We start from the raw sequence: 21120 nt of genomic DNA on the forward strand, positions 1-21120 counted from the left end.
CGCCGATTGGCTGCCGGGCGGGCGACGCCCCGCCCACCCGCGCGGGGCGCTGGAGCCGCCGCCACCTGAATGGGGAGCGGCGGACAAAAAGAGGAAAATCGGCGCGGGCACGGCCGGCGGCGGCGGCACGGGGTCCCGGCACGGCGCGCGGTGAGCGGAGGCTGCGGGAGGGGCAGCTCGGGGGGCGCGCAGGAGGAGGGGCACGGCGGGACGGGGGAACCGGCAGAGCCCGGTGGCCGGACGGACGGCGGCGTGAGGGTGAGCGAAGGGTACGAGGCGGGGGGCGCCGCCGGCACCGCGGGCGGGGAGCCGGGCGTCCGGCTCCGGACAGCGGGACGGGCTGAGCTGTGGGCGTTGGGCGGCGGTACTGCGAGCAGCCGCGCCACCGGACGCGGTGGCCGCAGCCCCGTCCCCGCGGTGCGATGCGGCGCGGTGCTGAGCAGCTCCCTTCCTGCTCCTTCTGAGGGCGGGGGCGGGAGCGCGGCGAACTGGGGGAAAGGTCGGCGCGCGGCGCTCCCAGCAGCCGCCGATCACGCTTTGTTCGCGTGCCCCCGCCCCGACCGCGCCCCGCCCGGGGCAGCCAATGGGGGCGGGACGGGGGCGGGGCGAGGCGGCGGGGTGCGCCGAGGTGACGGTGGCGCGCGCCCAACGGCCGCCGGGGATGGGGGCGGGGACGGGGGCGGGCCGTGCGGCCGTGCCTCGGCGCTGCCCCGCGCCACGGAGCTCCCCCAGAGCCATGCCGCCGGCGGCTCTTGGCGCGCGGCTCCGTTTCGTGCGGCGTTCTGCCAAACCGTGCGTGTCCCGACGTGCCGCTCCCCGAGCTGCCGTCCTCACGGCTGTGAACGTGGCTGCGTGCGCTCCTGAGCGCTGTGGGAACACCGAGTGGCGGCTGACGCGTTCCGAAGGGAGCGGCCCTGGGCTTCTCGTAGCCGCGGGTCAGAGCGGGGGTTCGAAGCGGGAACGGAAGGAGGGTGCGGCGGGAGGGGGGATCTGGGCTCTGTCCCGTGTTGCGTTTTGTCGTTTTAAGCTTTCAGCCGCAACAATATGGAATAACTTGAACTATTGCTTAAGGTTTGGGGAAGTTGTTTGGCCTCAAGGAGCTGTGTCATCCTCACCAGATGGCAGATTTCCCCACAGATGACTTAAGAAGGCATCCTGTCAGGAGGGCAGTGTAGCCGTACCCCGTGTCATCATGCACGTTTTCCCTGCACGAGGCGCTCCATGCTGTTAGCTAGCCGAGACCATCGAGTTAAAGGCTTATTGAACTCTGACCCAAACAGGAAGAAGAAATGGCGATGATGACTGAGAAACAGGGAGATGCTCAGTATTTCTGGAACAACACCCCTGAGAAAGGCGATTACGAGGCTGTTGAGGCCCTGATTTCTATGAGCTGCAACTGGAAGACTGACCTGAAGAAACATGCAGACATGAGACCCATCACCCCAGCCTCTGACATGTCAGAGGACAGCGATGAGACCCTGCTTCCTGGAGTGGCAGACTTCAGCACCATCCCCGCATTTGTAAGTGCTTACCATGTGCAAGCTCGTTTCTCTGTGTCCGTGAGGCAGCAGTCGGTAACGCGTGGCAGCAGGTTGTTAAATGTCCCCCTAATCTCGCCTCTTCCTGCAGTGCCTGACCCCTCCGTACAGCCCATCCGACCTGGAGTTGTCCCACACCACCCCCACACCGCGAGGAGAGGCTGAGCCGCACGCGCCCAGAGCCCTGAAGGCCCAAGCGACCAGCGTTATTCGGCACACGGCCGATGCTCAGCTCTGCAATCGCAAAACCTGCCCAGCGAGAACAGCCAGTGTACTGAAATACCAGGATGGTGCTGCATGGGACACTGATAGCAAACTGGACAGCAACGAAGAGTGCTCGGCTACGGCACTGAGCAGAGTGAGTTATGAAAGCAGACGATTGCCAGCTGCAGAAAGAGAAACTGCAGAGCCAGCTGCTGGCCCTGAGCGCTCGACAAAGCCTGTGGTCAGCAGGCATCCATCTGTCCCTGGGTCAGCACAGCAGCCAGCACCGATGGCAGCCCCATGCTCTGTCCTGGGAAACGCAGCCCCCCCCGTGCCGGTCATTTGCCAGATGGTCCCACTGCCCACCGGCAACTCTGTCATGACTGCTGTGGTGCCTGGTGCTGCAGCCAGCCGGCCACCTGCGCTCTGCCAGCCCATGGTGCTCATGGGCACACAGGTCCCCAAGGGCGCTGTCATGTTCGTTGTGCCCCAGCCAGTTGTGCCGAGCACGAAGGCGCCGATCCTCAGCCCAAATGGCACGAGGCTCTCTCCTATTGCCCCCGCTCCTGGCTTCGCACCTTCTGGAGCCAAAGTTGCTCCTCCAGTTGATTCTTCGAGAATAAGAAGTCATGTTTGCAACTACCCGGGGTGTGGGAAAACTTACTTCAAGAGCTCCCATTTGAAAGCTCACGTCCGAACACACACAGGTTGGTCACTCATTCGGGCTGTTAAAAGTTAACATGGCGTTGCAGCTGTATGCACTACTTGTTAAGAATCTCGTAGTTACTGGGTTTGTTCATAGGGCATATTGTGGGGCAGCAATGAAAGGCTTCTTTTTCATTGTGTGCACTGTAATGCCACCTAATCTGTGAGAGGAAATACCCCGGGGGGAAGTTGATTCAGGAGTTTGTGCTGGCTTTGCTCCATGTCAGAAGGCAGACAGCAACATATCTTGCAAGCATTGGAAGCAAGGCCCTGCCCAAATGTAGAAAAGGCTTTTCTGTAGTTACAGATGCCTTATTAGGCTTCTACACAAGAATGCCTTTGTGAGAAGTAGGTTAAGGTTAACTTAAAGGGATTCTTTCATGAACAAAAGCAAGTGTCCAATCAAAGCTATTCCCACTTTGGTTATCTCTGAACAACTTCATGTCTCAGCTCTTATTCACAGTAGTGAAAAGAGGGGCGTGCATTTTCACAGAGACTCATGATGTGCTGCCAGAGCTCTGTTACATGGGAACGGGACCAACATCGTTATGGGTTGCATTAAGGGGGAGCACTTGGTCACCTGACCAAAGGCACCATAATCTGTGGCACCCATGGGGCTCAGAGCTAAAATCAGCCCTGTGTGCAGGCATAGGGAGCATCTCAGATAGCTTGTTTTTCAGAGGACTTTTCAGGCCTCCTGCACTACTTAGTATTGATGATAGTGAGTCTGCAATGTTTAAATGTTTTTAAATTTCATATATATGAAAGTAATTAAGATGTATATGAAGCTTGGTTGTAATGGAAATGCTTTTTTCGAAAAGCCAGCTGCTGTCAGTCAGGCCAGTAGCGCTGGTTGCTCAGTGTTCACGGCTTTCCTTCTTCTAGGAGAGAAGCCCTTTAGCTGCAGCTGGAAGGGCTGTGAGAGGAGGTTTGCCCGCTCCGACGAGCTGTCCCGGCACCGCAGGACGCACACGGGGGAGAAGAAGTTTGCGTGCCCCATGTGCGAGCGGCGGTTCATGAGGAGCGACCACCTGACGAAGCACGCGCGGCGGCACCTCTCCGCCAAGAAGCTGCCCAACTGGCAGATGGAAGTGAGCAAGCTGAATGACATCGCCGTGCCGCCTCCGTCGGTGGCTGCACAGTGAAGGGACTTGGTCAGAAGGTGGCTGATTTAACTGTTGTCACTGGGGTATGCCAGGTTAAAAATGCAAAAAAAAAAAAAAAAAAAAAAAAAAAAAAAAAAAGCAAAAAAAAAAAAAAAAAAAAAAAGCTTTTGCTGCAGGTCTGTGGTTCTCCAGTGCCAGCTGCTGATGGCAGCGCTGCAGGGAGGCAGAGGCGGTCTGTGTGCAGTGACACAGCGTGGGGCTGAGAGACTCAGGCTGGCTGGAATAGAGAGTGTCTTTTGCACTGGTAAGGAGAGAAAGGGAAGGCTCTAGAGCAGAGCAGAAGGCGTTGTGCAGGTTTTGAATTTTGCAGATTATTCATATATGCTATATACATATATATATATCAGTCAAGCGTCAGTGTTGCTGAAGGTTTGCGGCTGATGCTTGAGACCAGCACAGATTTTAACTGTTGGTTGTGAATCGCCAGTACGGCACAGATTAGATAGACAGCAATGTGCAGGCACAGGCTTGAAAGCCCAGGGTGTATGTGCCAGAGGTGATCCAAATTGGTTTTCCTACTTGTGCTGCCTTTTCTGGGTAGGAGGGCCCAGTAGATTTCCAGGCCCAGTGGTCCAGGTGGGTCAGTGCCATGCTCTGGGAGCTGTGGGGCCTGTCCTACAATTGGTGCCATGTGCCCTGGGGCCACCAGCTTTGTGCTGCTGCCCAGAAGGGGCTTCAGTGGGTGCTGAGAGGCACCCTGTAGGCAGTAGGAGGTGGGGGGGTGAAATGTTTGTGAATCCTCATTGGCTTTGTAACATTGTCCTGGCTTCTTTTGAAAGCTTTGTGATTATTACAGCTGGTTATACTGAGGCATCGTACGGTGCTTCTGCTTTTGTGATGCTTACAGTTTCCTTCGTACCCTCTCAAATTCCATACCACTGCATTTTTCATAAGCAGATACAGTGTACTTTTAAGAAAAACAGTGAAACTGTAAGCTACTTGGGTCGACTGAGAGAGAAAAACAGGAACCTTAGGGTTCTTGACCATGTTATTCTTTGAAAGATGGTTTATACTAAAAATGAGATATGGATATGTTATGTATTGTATTAAATTAGAAAGTTGTGATTTGAAAAGTTAAACAAGGCAGTAAAGACACAGCTTAGAATTAAAGCTGTATATTTTGTGACAAATAATGTGTCAACTTCACTCTATTTTATCATATTATGTTGAGGACACCTATCAGAACGTGAACCATTTGAAAATAGTGTATTAGATACGCTCTTTTGTGACTACTTTAAAGATTTGCACATTTCTTATGTTGTACTTTATACTTTGTTTACAATAAAAGCAATTTTCTTTAATACAGACTTTTTTTCATATCAGAACTTTGTCGTATTCACCCCTTTGCAGGGAAGTGAGCCTCAGAGTGAAATATAGTGTCCATCAGTGCATGTCCTGACTGGTGAGACCCATCTGTCCCAACTTTTGATTTATGAGCTCTGTGAAGCCAACAGGAGTGGAATTTGAAGTCTGCACTTAATACTTAGAATACTTTTCCCCTCCCTACTCTTCATCCTTCCCCCGCTTTTCCACCAGGCACCCAAAAATAAATGTTGTTATGCAGGCCACTGCAGCGCTGGTTTAAAATGATTCTTTTTCCAATGATGGTGGAACTGCACTGTCTTCTGCAGGGTGACACACAGCCCACGCCGCACATGGCCAAGCCATCAGGCGGAGGTGGCAGCCACCATCTGTGCAGCGTGGGATTGGGATTCCTCAGTGATGTTGCCTGGAGCTGGTCAGGAGCAGCACCAAGAGAGGTGTGCATTGAATTTCACCCTTCTGCAGGCCTGCCTGCCCGCTCAGAATCAGCAGTCTGAGCCACCTCTGACAGGCAGCTTTCCCTTCACCGCAGTAGGAACACAGCACCTTCCTCCACCTTCTGCTGATTTATGCAGAGGATAACGGCTTGGTTCTGTTTATGTGAGCTCCTCCATGTCCTGCTCTGATTCCCTCCTCTGCCTGCAGAGATTCCCATATTTCATGACTGTGTGGCTGCTGACTCACTGTCGTTCCCTGCAGGGTAAGTAGCATCAGGATTGGGGCACTCCTTACTTTTCCCGGTTGATGTAACGCCCTATGCAGTAAAACCCTGAGTCATTATGCTTTCTTCTTGTTCCAGGAGGGAACACAGCCCAGCATAGGAGACACTTCCCCATGAGCAGAATCCTGGTCTTCCCTCTCGCCTCACACACTATTTGACATCTTAGAAGCAGGATCCAAAAGCTCCCATGTACACAGGCAACTTAAGGCAGCCAGACAGGGATTGCCTCGATGCTCCTGGCTTTGGAGCACCCCAAGCTCAAGGGAGCTGCACATAAACCTGGGTGTCCAGGCAAGGAGCTCCATCTGCCAGCAATGCTGTGAGCCCCAGCACTGCACACTGGTGTTCCAGGAGTGGAACCTTACAGTGGCCTTCCAGTACCTGAAGGGGCCTACAGGGAAGCTGAGAAGGACTTCATATGAGGGCATGTAGTGACAGGATGTGGAGAAATGGTTTTAAACTGGAAGAGGGCTGATTTAAACGAGATATTAGGAAAACATTCTTTTCTCTGGGAGTGGTGAGATACTGGAACAGGTTGCCCAGTGAGGCAGGCTGGATGGGGTTGTGAGCAACCTGGTCTAGAGGGAGGTGTCCCTGCCTATAGCAGAGGGGTTGGAAATAGCTGATCTTAAAGATCCCTTCCAACTCAAACTTTTCAGTGATGTTGTAAGTGAACCAGCAGGAGGAAGGTTCTTTCAATTACAAAGCTCCCAGACCCTCTCCACACTCTGAAGTGACACGGAAGAGTCAGCAAAACAGGTGGCCCCTGCGAGCACTGGCCTGGGCACAACAATTAATTTGTCTCAGCATGTACATATCCATTTGCTGCTTCTCTGCATCACCAGCGCATCCCAACATCATATTTCCTGCCAGACCCTAGAGGCATCACAGAGCTCCTGGGGTGGTCACATTTTCTTTCTTGGGTAAATACACGGGATCAGACCTCCAGGTGATGTGGGTCTGTTTAAGCCGGTGAATCAGTGCTAATTACACACCCATGGAGCAGCAGGAGGGTGCAGGGCTCTGTTCAGAGCTGGGATCGCTCACCAGAACAGTGCTGGCAAATCTCAGGCACTGCTGGGAACTAAAAGAAAGACTCTCACTTCAACCTCAGAATTGAACAGGAAGGTAGTGCCCCCCTCAGCTCAAGGCAGGGTCTTAACAGTAAATTTACCCCACGTACAGGTTTGCCCCACTGATCAGCACGCGGCCCTGCAGGTTGCAGCTGCAGCACCAAAATAGGAGCCAGGGGTTATTTTTTGGAGACCCTGGGTATGGGGGCTTGGGGCATGTCACCCCCTGCAGCCATGCAGCAGCCCCCACCACACAGCTGGTGTGTCGGTGTGGTGCACAGGGCCTTTATCTCTGCGTGAGGAGAAAAGCTGGAAAAGTCACAGTTTCCCTTGTGGCTGGGAGAACAATAACTTCCATTACAGCATTTGTGGGAGGCCTGGATGCTAGACAAGTGAACTAATGCGCACTTTACAGGAGGGGTCCTGAGACAGAGCAGCAGGCTGGGAGCTGCAGCGGCTGGCAGGGCCAAGACGCCAATGAGGGAGCAATGTCTGCAGAGCAGCGAGCCCGGAGGCCTCCTTCCTCACTGCCGCCTGGCGGGGCCGAGTCCAGCCAGGGCCTGGCCCCGGCTGGGCGCTGCCTCCTGCGGACGTGGCGTGTGCCCCGGTGCCAGAGGGAAGGGCTGCACTGAGCCCAGGGCTGCTCCGCACGCAGGGACACAAGGTATCCCCGTGGCAGCTCGCCTGTCTCCTGCAAATAGATGATTCACTTGTCTGCTTTGGCAACATAACTCTGTCGCCACGGAAACACTTACAAGCTGTCAGAAAAGTTATAACACACAATCAGGGCTGGAGAATGCTGGATGAATGAACAGGCATGTTGAGGGCTCGCGCTACCTGCTGTTCTCCATGGGAAAGGGCTGGGGAGGATCACATACGGCCACAGTGAATGCTTCTAGGATACGTTTCCCAGTGGGGTAGAACATGTCACACAGTGCTCTCTTTTCCTGGGTACCTCGACATGGGCTGCATCCTGTTTGTTTGCTCCAAAGGATAGTTTGACACTTTATCAGCAAGAACAACACACATCCTAAGCCTCCTCATCACACTGATGAGAATGCACAGACAGCTCGTAGATGCATTTGCTGTGCTGCAATATAAATCAGGTGATAATAATGTCATACGTTAAATAACTCAGAACCTTTCCTGTGGTACCACAGTTTTGGTGAAACTTTATACCGACTTGTATGTTCCACCATGAAGGGCAAAGTCAACATAGAATGACCTGGGTTGAAAAGGACCACAAAGATAATTTGGTTTCAACCTCCTGCTGTGTGCAGGGTCATCAACCAGCAGACCAGGCTGCCCAGAGCCACATCCAGCCTGGCCTTGAATGCCTCCAGGGATGGGGCATCCACAACCTCCTTGGGCAACCTGTTCCAGTGTGTCACCACCCTCTGTGTGAAAAACTTCCTCCTAATATCTAACCTAAACCTCCCCTGTCTCAGTTTAAAACCATTCCCCCTTGTCCTATCACTATCCACCCTTGTAAACAGCCGTTCCCCCTCCTGTTTATAAGCTCCCTTCATCGTATCATCAGTGCTGGGCTGAATTCCATCAAGTTGTCATCATCTAATTGCAAAGGCCATGATCCCCTGCAGCGCTAGCTGGGTGCCTGGCACCAGGAGCTTGCTGCCAGGAGAGAGCTCAGCCATTCCCAATGCTCCTGCCTGGGAAGGAGGGTTCTTGGTGCTTAATTACCCGAAAGGCAGCTGGTAATCCCAACCCCCTCCCCAAAATAGGGCAGAAAAATAGAAAGCACCGCATGCAGACTGCTCAGTGTCCTGTTCTGAAGTAAATGGAAAGCTTGGCAGCCGTGTTCATTTCTTGGTATACTAAATTGCTCAAAGCCACTCAGCAGTGACCTAAGGAGAAGCAATTGCTGTCTGTGAGTGCCCCAAGGGAGGCAGGAGACAGGACAGCATGCACAGACTGTGAGGACCAGGTGACATCGCCTCTGTCCTGCACAGATATTGAACACATCATAACCAGTTGTTAATGTCAGCTGGGGGGATCTCTCTCTTTTTCTTTTCCATTTGTGCCAGAGACTTCCCTGTTTGAGCAATGTAAGGAGCCTGATGAGTCTATGGTGAGTCACCAAGCCAGGAAAATATCTGCAGGAAGGCCAGACTATTTATAAAAAGGAAAAGAAAGAAAGGAAATCTGTTGTAGATGCAGAGAGATCTAGAAGGCAAACCTAACTTTCTGGGGAGACTGCTTCCCTGGGCTGTGTGAGGAGTGCTCCCAGCACACAGGGGGGATGAGGGCATGGTGGGAGGGCCCTTGGGTGGGCCTGATGCCTCAGGCCAGGTCAGCCATGGTGGTGTGTGTCACTGCCGCCTGCAGCACAGACACTGGGCTGTGTGGTGATGGTGGTGACGCCATGTGTGGTCAGGAAAGCATCACTGAGCCCACAGCCCGGCCTCAAGTCCCACAGCCCAGAGGCCGCTCGCCTGGCTCTGCCATGTACAGCTGGGGTGGTTGCAGCCGCTGTGGGACGTGCTTGTGTGGAGGTGTAGGGAAGGAAGATGAAAGTGCCACCACTGTCGAATGAAATTTTGCAAAGGTACGAATGGGTTTAGTTTTGCAACAGTGCTGCTGGGATGGAGAAGGATTCTTCAGCCCCAGTGGGTCTGCTGCTGCCTTGGCTCTGTCTAAGAAGCACAGTGCTGGCTTCTGGAGCCATTCCAGCAGACATTGAAACCGTTCCAACATTTAAGCAAATTTTTAATTGTCCTGAAAGGTGGGGTTTTCCTGAATCACTTGAATAAAAGTCATCAGTGCAGCAGGGAATCAACTCACACCACTTCCTCACACTGCCGATGCAGCGTGTTGGTAGGCAGCCTGCGCAATAAAGCATTTGTTTCGCTTGAGCAGAGTAGCTGTGGCTTGTTCTGCTGTGCTGGTACGGCCCTCAGCACCAACGGTGCGCAGTGCCAGGGCTGAGCATGATGCCACTCCTGCTGTCACTGCAGTGGAATGAAATGGTGCTTCCAATGACGTGCGCTGCCTCTTGCCCTGTGTTTTGTTTGTGCTTTGTGTTTCCCCCACTGCTGCCTATTTCCTTCTCTAAAATATTTAATGAGCAGATCCCCACCCGCACTGCAGTCCCTTTGCCACCATTGCCCTCAGCCCCGCGCTCAGGCTGACAGCTTCCATGTGCTGGGCTGTTCCTTAAAGTTTTGACAAACACTGATATTTCCCATGGCAACAGCCCCGTCACAACAGAGCTCACTTCCAGAGAAACAAATGCAGCTCTGCAGTGCCAGCTGCCTTTCAAACAGATGTTTGACTGCAGAGGAGATTTACAGCGGCTCTTAGTTTGGAGAAATGAATATCATTGCCTGGACAACATGTTTTTTTTTCTTCTTTTTCTTCTTCTTTATTTTTTCCTGCCTGATGAGTTATTTTTCTTAGCCAAAAAGGAATCTTCCTGGGTTGCTCTTCTCCTGCAGAGGTATCTCCTGGTGCTGCTGCAGAAGTCCCAGCCCAGAGGTGACAGCCAAAACCACCTGGACGTGATGTGATACTGCAACAAGGTGTACTGAGACAGCAACTGGGGCAAAAGTGCCCCAAAAGTGCCCCCACACTTCACGACCTGCCTTACAGCTTAGTGCTGAGCAGAGCCTGGAAAACTTGCTGATTCTAGGGTCACAGGAAGAAAATTTAATCCATTTTTTTCTTTTTCCCCACATAACTTCCTTCAAACAAGAGGTGGTTGTCACTTGAACTATTTGGAGTTGTTGGAGTGAGTCCAGAAAAGACCACGGAGATGCTCAGAGTCTGCTGTGATAGAAGACAGACAGAGCCAGGCTTGTTCAGTATGGAGAAGAGAGGGCTCCAGAGAGACTTCACTGCAGCCTGCCAGTACTTAAAGTGAACTTATAAAAAGATGAGGAACAACTTTCTACATAGGAAGATAGTGATCGGACAAGGGGGAATGGTTTTAAACTGAGAAAGGGGAAATTTATATTAGCTGCTGGGAGGAAATTCTTCACTCAGAAGGCGGTGAGGCACTGGCATGGGTTGCCCACAGAGATGGTAAATGTGCCTTCCCTGAAGACATCCAGGGCCAGGTTGAATGGGCCCTGGGCAGCCTCACCTGGAGGGTGGCAGCCCTGCCCACAGCACGGGGCTGGAATTGGGTGGGCTTTAGGGTATCTTCCAAATAAAACTATTCTGTTATTCTATGATTCTATGATTCTTTACGTTCCTGAATCAGCAGGACTAACAGAGCCAGCTTGTATTTCAGTGTTCCAGAGAAAAACATGCAGTAGTTCATGAATAGTTCACTCCCATCCCCAAAAGAACATCCAAAATAGTTTTGGCTTTGCCCAGAGATGTTAGTCAGAACAAGCACATGCATGGCTCCCTGCTGAGGGGCTCCTGGCGGGGACAAGCATTGCACGTGGTGGTGTGGGACGCACCGCTTTGCAGGGCCTCATAAATCTGCTGCTGAGGGTGTGGCTTTAGGCACGTTGCTATTTTTAATTTGGGGTTAATAGACAACATACCTGGAGAAGGCTTTGTCCAAGAGGATGCAGCCAGACTCCGTTCAGTGGTGCCCAGTGCGGTGTGGTGCCGGAGCACTGGCACAGGTTGCCCAGAGGCTGTGGGGTCTCATCCTTGGGGATGTTCAGAAGCCACCTGGCCATGGGCCTGGGCAGCACAGATGATGCGGGCGTTCATCCCATTTTGTGCACAGCAAGAACACTGGTAGGGGGATAAGATGGCGCATCAATCTGCTTGTCAGCCCCGGTTCGTGTCTCAACACGGCAGTGCTGTCACACATGGTTCACAGCCAGGCCTCCTTCCTCCATGCGCCTTGCACGTGACAATCCACTTTGCAATTCCACTTTGCAAAAAGTCTGAGAAAGGCAAATTGCAATCCTCAGCAGATTGACATGATTGCATTCTGAGTGTTTCCTGTTCTAGTGGCAGCACTTGAGGTAACTCATCAGCAAACCTAAAAAACACTGCTGTGTTGAGAAATTTGTTCAACAGGCCCTGTGGCTGCTCTCAGATTTCCTTCTTCTCCTTTAAAACAAACATACTGGTTTGAAGCCAAAACCAATAGCCGTGACCTCAGCCATGCCAGACTCGCTGTGTGGGACACGGCCGTTCCACTCATAAGGTCAGCTTTTCAGTTGCCAAGGCTCATACCAGGCCCTGCCCACAGTTCTGATCACTCCCTTGGAGTTTCCAAGGGCATCTCGAAGGGATCATAAATATCGCAATTGCCCCTATGAAAGTTTGTTACAGAGGAAGTTTTTAAGCTACGGTTGACCCCCACAGGCATAAGAAGCACTGAAAATGAACCACATGGATGCCTACATTGGTAATGTTATTTCATGGTCCTGCTTCACAGACACAAGATTCCAAGGCCAAGCTCTGTGCAGATGGGAAGCTCCCCAAGGTCTGGATGCCTGCAGCTTCCTGACCCCCCCCCTGGGCAGCCCACATGCTACAGAGCTTGGATCCGTTCAGTGCATCGGTTGGAGCCAGGGGGAGCAATGGATTCAGTTACTTTATTTTAGGACCACAGATAAAGCAGAAAATCATCTTGTGCTGCAGATGCTTCTGTGTACACCTCTTCCTGTATCCAGGATTATCCAAGATACAAGCTGTGCTTATCTGTGCCCACAGGCAGTCCCTCAAGCTGCCCCTTCGTTCCATGTGACTGCCCTAAAACAAGAAAAGAAAAAAAAAATGCAAGGGAAGAGGAAAAGCCAAGGCTGGATCAGAGGGAACATCAGCTGACGAAGCAACAATTCCATTTGCTGTTACAACTCCCACAGCCCAGAGAACCTCAGCCAAAATTAAGCAATTCCCTTGCTCCACTTTGGTTCCAAGTGACTGTCAATGAGCACCAGCTGCATGAGCTCTTATGAACTTACTACTGCTGTGTTGATTAAAATTGATAATTAAAGAACAAACAACTGTCTTGGAGTCTTGAATTACTGTGGCATTTACTGATGTAGCTGGCAGAAAGCATGAGATCACTTTTGTTCTTCTTTATTTAGATATCTTAAGGTTATTTCCTTGCTTCATTTGCCCTTATTTCAGGTGAAATGCAGCTGTGTTACAGCCCAGATGCGTTTTGGTGCCATGACTTCAACCCCCAGCACCCCAAGGAGCTGAATGTCCCACAGCACTGCAATGGGAGCTGGGCAGCCCACATCCTGCTGAGCCTGTGCCAGCTGTGGTGTGGGGCTGGGCACAGCTGCATGCTTCCCATGGACATAGCAGTAACAGAGGAGTAGGTGGAGTGTGTGCAAAAGGGTCTGGGAGCGCTTCCTATAAAAATGCTAATGCTGTCTCAGCCTCTTGAGGGTGTTCAGCAATGTACAATAAATTACTTTTATGGGGTTATGTGAGCACTCCTGAATTTAACACTGTTTTCAGGGAGCGAGAAGTGTCTCTATAATCACAGGCAAAGAGCCTGAATAGAACCCATTCCAATCAGCAAGAGTAAAAATGTCAGGCCTTTAGCTTTAGAGCCTTTGTGCTAATGTTTGAAATCCAGCTAAACCCCCGTGCCCAGGAGAAAAGTAGCACAGTGTCAGTGAGATTTACGCTAATACCAGGAGAGCCTCTGTCTCTTCAAACATGCTTAGTTACCCTTCCTTCTGCATAAATCAAAAGAATATTCTAAAAATGTGAGATTATCAGCGGCAAGCCCACCCCCCAGCTGTGATTTGTGGTGTCCTGGTGCAGGGCTGCGCCAGGCAGTAGGCTCAGAAGAAACGTGCTCCTGGAAGCACCCGGCTGAAGGAGGGCCGCATCCTCATATGACCTCCCACCACAGAACTCTGCCTATTTATAAATGCCCCCAATAAGGCTAGAGTTCAGGAATGCAGCAGTGTTTGGAGCTATAATCACCCTCCAACATCCTCCTTGTGCCAGGGAATTCAGAGAGGGTATTTGCTCTATGGGGACTGCCAAAACTGGCCCCCAGAATAACCCTGTGTGACACTGTGCTGCACAACACAGCAACACGCAGGAGCTGGCGAGCAGCTGTGGCAGAGCTGAACGTGGCAGAGCACATTGCAGCCGCATGAAGGAGGGCTCTTGCTGTCCCTTCCGTTTGCTGCCAGCCTTGCAGACACGAATGCATGGTGCAGCAGAGACCTGCCTTCCTGCTCTGGAACAGCACTGCTGTTGATTTTGCTTTTAACAAATATTTACACGGGGACAAATTAAAAAAAAAAAAAAAAAAAGCAGCAATAAATCTGCCACCTAGTGGCAATGTGATTTTTGTGAGGGAGATGCTGTCATGAGAATGCCAAGCTGTGTTACAGGGGTGTTCTTCAAGCAAGGTCTCCTCTAAGCAGTGTTTGGAGGATATTGATTCCAAGCACACTTGTGGGTAGGCCCCGGAATATCCATAGCATGTGGATGCTCACCTATCTGGGTGACTGGCTTCTGTTGCTGCAAAGATCGGCACGGCGCTTTGCCTGGCCTGCACTCTAGCGCTGCGCGGGATATATAATGAGCTAGGAATTTTCTTCATCTCCTAAGACATATAACAGAATCTTCAAGGTTGGAAAAGACCTCTAAGGTCATCTAGTCCAACCATCTACCACTAGTATTGCTTACTGAACCATGGCCCTCAGGATCACATCTCTACATTTCTTGAACACCTCCAGGGATGGTGACTTCACTACCTCCCTGGGCAGCTTGTTCCAATGCCTCACCCCTCCTTCCAAGTTTTTTTCTAATATCCAAGCTGAACCTCCCCTGGCACAAACTGAGGCTATTCCCTCACCTCAGGGATGGGGCATCCACAGGGTCTCTGGACAGCCTGTTCTAGTGCCTCATCACACTTTTAGCAAATAATTTATTCCTTATATCTATTATAAATCTCCCCTCTCTTACATTAAAACTGCTACACCTTGTTCTATCACTACACTCCCTGATAAAGCGTTCATCTTCAGCTGCAGAGCCTGTAGGTGCCCCTTTTTGTACTGGAAGGCCACCATAAGGTTTCTCTGGAGCCTTCTCTTCTCCAGGCTGAACAAGCCCAGCTCCATCAACCTTTCTTCATAGGAAAGAAATATCCTTGTGTCCCTCCCCTTGACCATCCTGGACAGGCCCATGTCCTTCTTATGCTGGGAGCAAACTGCATTCAGCAGAACTGAATGCACTAATTCCAGTAGTACAATAGCAAGCTTGCACCTTGTGTAGAATAATGGCAAACAATGAACAGCAAAGAAAAATGACATTTCTACAGTTACATGGAAATAACAGTCATTTAAATGCTGCTGTTAGGCTTGTTCAGTCTGAGCCTTTGCATCGACTAAAGGCAGGAACAAAACCAAATGTGCAATGACAGAGTTTTGACTCTAAGGGCAGATACACCTCCAAGCTGGAGATGCTGTTTGTTCAGTGTGGAGCTGTGCTCCCCACTGCCAGTACAGTGTATGTGCTAGGGGAAGGCAAACTCCTCCTTTGCCACCCACACAACCACCTAGTTAGCCATGTCCCTGCTAATGCCATACGTGTGGCTATTTTCTGAATGGGAAACTTAAAATAGAGCAGATTAATCTTTCACAAAAAAATATATATATATTTTATTATCAGCTGTCAAAAAGAGTGCATGACTTCCATTTACTTTACATCAGAAGAAAACACATAAGATAATTAACGACCAAAACATTTACCAGGATGGGACATGTTTGTTCTGAAAATACTTATCCTGCTCTTCAGACACAGGTAAGTGAAAAAGGACACTTATACAGTTGTCACTAAGTGACAACTTAAAAAAAAGAACAGAAATAAGAAAAATAAACAAAACCGAAGTAATACATACCTCCCAGTCTCCAAGTCATCTATGACTTTAAGCATTAAGAGCCCTATCAGTAGGAAAAAATGACTGTTTGTGGTTCATTTCTGAGAGAAAACACTTTTTTTCCTACATCTTGCTTTAATAGCATCCTCCTGTGAGCATTTCATGAACTGATGATGCCAGACATTCTCATGCTAGTAACCAGGCATGACATTTAATTACAAGGGAATTAGTCACTGGAACAAAATACAAAAGAAGTGTTGGAGTCTGTCACCTGAAGTCTCCACATCAAGACTAGATTCTTCTCTGGAAGTGACACTTTGGGTGCAGATTTGTGGTATAACAGATGAGGACACGTGATCTGATAGTGCCTTCTGGTCCTGAAATGTGGGAATAACATCGTATCTGTCAAGAAAACCATGATCTCCCCATCTTGGTGAGAGCAGGAGTCTCCCAGGTACCTTCTTGCAGAGGCAAAGCACATTTCTGTATGTCCTCCAACAACACCAGGAAAAGTGGGCTACCTGTACACGCAGGCCTGGATACACACCAAGCCCATAAAGCTTGAAGCTTATGACAGATATTTAAGATCTGCTTGGATGCTGAACGCCTGCCCAAAGCAGCACATCTTGCACTGAGTTGAGTACCCAGCTGGCTCCAGCCAAACCCATCCTCAGCCTCTTGCTGGCACTGATGAAGCTGTTCTGTGAGGATTCTGCAGAGAGGCCACAGCACTGCTGACTTTGCCAGCCTGGCCCAAATGGCAGCAAACGACAACCTTTGGTACAGCTGAAGAAAGTTCAGACCATTCACTCCCTCCCAGCTGTAAATATCCTGAGCTATTGATTCTGCCCCATGCTACAGTGCTCATCTGCTGTGAAATGCTCTGCAACATTTTCAGCACCTTCTAAATTAAAACCCTCTGTCCATCCAATGAGGCTCTTGCTAGTAGTGCAATATCTGTAAGAGCCAAATTTGAGCAGACAAATGGTACTGCTTGTGGTTTTTTTTTGTTTGTTTGTTTTTTGCTATTTCTAAGGGAAAGCTGACTTTGCAGGGCTCCTGTCTGCTGCTCCCACAGCAGCACCTCATCGTGCTGCAGCTCCATGTGGCCTGGGACAGCCTGTTCTCACCACCTAACCAGCACACAACTCTGGTGGCCTCCAATGAAATTTTCCAAGAGACAGAGCTGATCCAGAGAAGCTGTTCTGTGAGGGAGCATGGGACATGGTGAAGCCATACTACTGCAGCATGTGCAGTTCCAGTATCCAGAGGCATTTTCCTCTCTAACTGGAATAATTAAATAATATTGGAAATCCACTAGTCTTGTGGGAAAGAGCAGAAAGCTCTGCTGGTGTTCCTCTCCATGAGGGGGATGAAGTGATTGGTTCACTAACAGAGTGAGGAGACTTTTGCTAGAAGTGGCATCTCACAGGGAATGACAGTGTGAGATCTAAGAAAATGCAGACAAATGTAGAGGAGAAACCAAGACACACCACATTCCAAAGAGCTGAGACAATTCTTCACAAGCAGGCTAGCCCATGGCGCTGCCTTGGAAGGAGTCTCCTTCCCTTGAGGTGATTTCTATTGAGCTCTAGAAAATATCAAACGGCTCAAACAGAAGTGATGGGATGGAGAGCAGTGCCCCTATTATAGAAACACGACTGATCAATGGTTTCATTTGCTTTTGAAATCCTTGAGATTACAAGCAGCAGCAACGCCTGCTTTAAATCACGCTGTCTCCAGCAATGACCCCAGCCAAGTATTTACCTGTACCTTTGAGTTTTCCTCTTGGCACCCCCCCTTTTTGATCACCAAAATCCTTTGAAATGAGGCTCACACACTGTTTTTTTTTTTTTTTGAATGCTCTGTTTTGTTTTGGGAATAGCAAGGAGAGTTGGTATTGCCTATGGATCGACATAAAGGAGCAGAGGAACTACTCAGCACAGCCCGCCCAGCTGCGCCCCAGGAGCTCAGAGCCTCAGGAGACGAGGGCAGTGTCTTTGTGCTGTTTCAATCTTCACAACACTGTTTGGCCCTAGAGAGTACATCACCTCGTCTTCGCTCACCCCTGGTGGCAAGGTGATCTCCTTCCTGAGTTTTTTGTAGTTATATTCTTTCCCTCGTGTGGTGGTATGGGCCTCTTCATGCTCCGCCAGCACCTGGACCTTCCTGTCCTTCACCGTCACAGTCACCTCCTCTGGGTCAAAACCCTTCACATCCATCATTGCTAAAACCTTGCGGTTTTGGGAAGAATTGCACATCTTGTTCAGTTTTCTCCGTACGCTGCAATAAAAACAAGAAGAGAGCCCTTCAGTCCAGCTCACGGAGGAATCACTAGGATCACTATGAGCTCAAGAGAAGCAAATATAAACCATTTGCTCCATCTTCAAATGCAGGCTGATGCACAGTACACGCAATGGTGTTGACCTACATCCGCAGGTATTGGTGGTTGGGCACATTTCAGCGTGTCCTCTTGGGATGGGACAGCTGGTATTTGAGATTTTTTTCACTTCACCACAAAGCCCTTCTGTGTTGTGTGTGCCCATGCTATGCATTTTCCTATGTTGCAAATGGGTGGTTGCAATAGATCACATTTTCTAGTTAGGAGAAGGGGAGAAGAGACACATCTGGTAAAAATCACAGAAACACTGCTGTGGAGCTGGTCTGGAGGCTCACTGACTTGTTAAAATGATTTCTGTTACTGTCAAATAGCAAGTCTGCTTGACCAGAAGCAAGGCTCTTTGTCACACCATGCGTGGATTGCACAACAGAAGGGTTGCCTCTCTTACTGCAGCTGAAGAGGGCAGAAGGCACCAAACTAAGAGGACAGTGTGCCTGGTGAAAGAAGAAATGGGGCCATAAGAGGGGAAACAGGCATGGCCACTGCAGTCAGAGATCCCAGCACCGTTTGTGGCCCATTCAGCATCAGCACTTAGAGCCTGCAGGGACCAGCAGGCACAGTGTGTGACAAAAGGCTGGGGACCTCCCATCCCTCCTGGTTTCTCAGGGCTTGGCTAGGCTTCAGCTCAAGCTGAAAGGTTTTATTCCTTCCGGCAGGGCTGCCTGTTGGATTTATCTGTACTGACATCAGCCTTCATCTCCTTTCACAGACTTGAAAGCACTGCAACAGTGCTCAGGCCCCAAATCTAGAAATGCCAAACCTTGCCCTTCCCACGCACACCGGTGTCAGCCTGCACCCTCCTGCAGGGGCTCGCGCTGACAGCTGGCCCAGGCCGTGCCGCAGCCCCAGGACCCATTACCTGGCCAGGTCCCTCTCCACATCCTGTGTGGCCATCACAGCCCAGCTGGGAGCTGTGTGGGACCATGAGCAGAGGCAGGAAGGTGGTGGGAGGTGGCTGCAGGGGCAGCAGGGCAGCAGCTCCTCCCGCAGCTCCTGCAGGTGCCGGTCCAGCAGCTGCATCTGCCTCTGCATTTTTCTCTCCATTTGCTTAAAATCCCACTCATGGTCCTCCAAAAAGCTACTGAGCAGAGACATCCTCAGGCTGTGACAGACTGCATCAGTGCCCAAGTGCTATTTGCACTTGGGAGAGTAAAAAATTGTCCGGAAAGCTGCGGGCAGGTGCGAGCTGCGGAGCAGAACTGTAGGTGCTCCTGTGAGTCTTGTGACTTAGGAGGGAACCCTGTGACATCATGGGCCTGCTGACGTGTCACAGCTCCATGGTGTCCAAGGAGAGCTGTTCCATACGTCTGGGCTGCAAGTGCACACTGATGGCTCACATCCAGTTTTTCATCTAGAATCCCCAAGCCCTTCTCTGCTAGGCTGCCCTCAATCCATTCATCTCCCAGTTTGTATTTGTGCAGCACCTTGTACTTGGCCCAAAAAGTCCTGTGTGACTTCTAAAAAAACTCACAGGAGATGACGTGAATGGGAAATGGTTTCCATTTTGGAAGATTTGGGCTTTAAGGCATTATAGCAGGTTGTGCATCAGCGTTTACTGAGGCAGAGACAGTTGAGAAGTCATTCTGAGGCAGGCAGGCTGCCAGTGGTGCGTGGTGCAAAAAGTCATCCTGTGTGGTGCAGAGCGGGCACAGAGCTTCCATCACAGCATGCTGAAACTCTTCACTCGGGTCGTGCTGTGCTGCAGTGCATCACTGCCACTGGTGGGGAGATCAGCAGGGACCCTGGGAAGCAAATGGGAGCAGGTCACTGCTGAGGATGCACAAGAGCACACACCAGAATGATGGTGTTTCATTTGCAAGAGTGAATTCAAACATTCAGCTAACTTTGATTGATATGTACCTAATTACATCCACATATGCCAGCAAACAGTTGTTAAAATCCAAATGCTTCATACATACTTTGAGGGCAGAAATCCTCAGCAAAGCACTGTTCCCAGCTGTGATGCTCACCAGCAGCTTCTGTCCCGTCATCTCCAATAAGCGCTGCAGCTAAGACATAAACCATCCTCCTGCCCACCGCCACACAGATGCTAATCCCAACCAGAGCAGCAGCATCCCTGCCTCTGAGGCATCTGCAAGCAGAGAGCTGTATGGTGGGTTGTTTTCCTGAGGCAAAGCATAGTTTGGTTTTTCAATAAATCAAAAAAGCCAGCTTATTTTATATTGAATAATTGTCTCATCTGAAAAAAAAAAAGCTTTATGCTTTATTACTCACAAAAGGTATTGTCTTTTTTTAGTCTCAGGATGTTTTATTTTAAAGCTGAATTCAAAGACCGAAGATTCCCTCCTGAAGCAGTTTGCTTACATTTGCTGAAGTGTTCTGTCTCTAAAGCTTTGGTGCTCCTGATCTCTCCAGCTCCACATGAAGAAACCTTTCAGGAGGTCCCTCTCGTGTGTGGCAGGAGCCTCAATCATATATTTCACAGAGGATGTTTTGTTTGCCGAGTCCTAACTGAGGGCCACACAGCAAGCATTGAGAGAACTTCTCTAGTTGTTCTGTTGTCCTGGTAGGCTGCTCTGTGAGAGTGGGCCACCACGGCCCCCCTTGCAAATGAATCACTTGGCACTTAAAAGCAACAGCTGGCTGGCGAGGCCAGACAATTTAATAGTTATGTTTTTATCTTATGTTTTATGATGTTTGTATAAAGATCAACGTGATGGTGATAATAATCCTCACTGCCACCTCCTAAGCACAGAGCAGAAGTGTGTACGTGCCTTGGCTGTAACAAGGCGATTTCCTGACTGTGTGTACCTGTGACAGCCTCCAATGGCTCTGAAGGAGGCTGCTGCCTCTTTCAAACACTGAGCTCTGTTTGCAGATTACAGCAGCCAAGTATCACAAAATTAGAATCAGCATTGTCTCAGCCACACATGATTTAGGTTGTGGATGCCCCATCCCTGGATGCATTCAAGGCCAGGCTGGATGTGGCTCTGGGCAGCCTGGTCTGGTGGTTGGTGGCTCTGCACATAGCAGGGGGTTGAAACAAGATGATCATTGTGGTCCTTTTAAACACAGGCCATTCTGTGATTCTATGATTATCTTCAGAAGTGTCTCCATATAGGTTACGCCTGCAAATGTCTTCTTTAGGAAAAGGACCTCAAAAGCAGCCAGCTCTGGCTCTTTTGGCAAATGTTGGCAGGGGATGGGTTGCCTGGTATCCCCCCTCAAGATTCCCTT

General features: G+C 50.3%; 1 protein-coding gene across 3 annotated transcripts; it reads left to right on the top strand.

Annotated features, from left to right (window-relative positions):
* Nucleotides 1-27: 27 nt before the first annotated feature.
* KLF10 (KLF transcription factor 10) lies at nt 28-4914 on the top strand. Of its 3 annotated transcripts, none has more exons than XM_048939035.1 (4): nt 28-150; nt 1281-1520; nt 1630-2449; nt 3333-4914. In XM_048939035.1, exons 1-4 carry the CDS (start codon nt 70-72, stop codon nt 3590-3592), a joined length of 1401 nt encoding a protein of 466 aa, XP_048794992.1. In that variant the 5' UTR covers nt 28-69; the 3' UTR covers nt 3593-4914. The 3 variants fall into 3 exon arrangements, with proteins under 3 accessions (XP_048794992.1, XP_048794994.1, XP_048794993.1); XM_048939037.1 differs by lacking the exon at nt 28-150 and adding an exon at nt 183-258; XM_048939036.1 differs by lacking the exon at nt 28-150 and adding an exon at nt 678-935.
* The last annotated feature ends 16206 nt before the right edge of the window (nt 4915-21120 follow it).

This window comes from Lagopus muta, chromosome 3 (assembly GCF_023343835.1).
Source record: "Lagopus muta isolate bLagMut1 chromosome 3, bLagMut1 primary, whole genome shotgun sequence".
Taxonomy (NCBI): domain Eukaryota; kingdom Metazoa; phylum Chordata; class Aves; order Galliformes; family Phasianidae; genus Lagopus; species Lagopus muta.

What these genes read in the sequence shown, in the direction of transcription:
- KLF10 (XM_048939035.1), top strand. Translation starts at nt 70, where the DNA reads ATGGGGAGCGGCGGACAAAAAGAGGAAAATCGGCGCGGGCACGGCCGG. An exon ending in TCAGCACCATCCCCGCATTT is followed by an intron (nt 1,521 to 1,629) that starts GTAAGTGCTTAC and finishes CTCTTCCTGCAG; the next exon opens with TGCCTGACCCCTCCGTACAG. An exon ending in TCACGTCCGAACACACACAG is followed by an intron (nt 2,450 to 3,332) that starts GTTGGTCACTCA and finishes TCCTTCTTCTAG; the next exon opens with GAGAGAAGCCCTTTAGCTGC.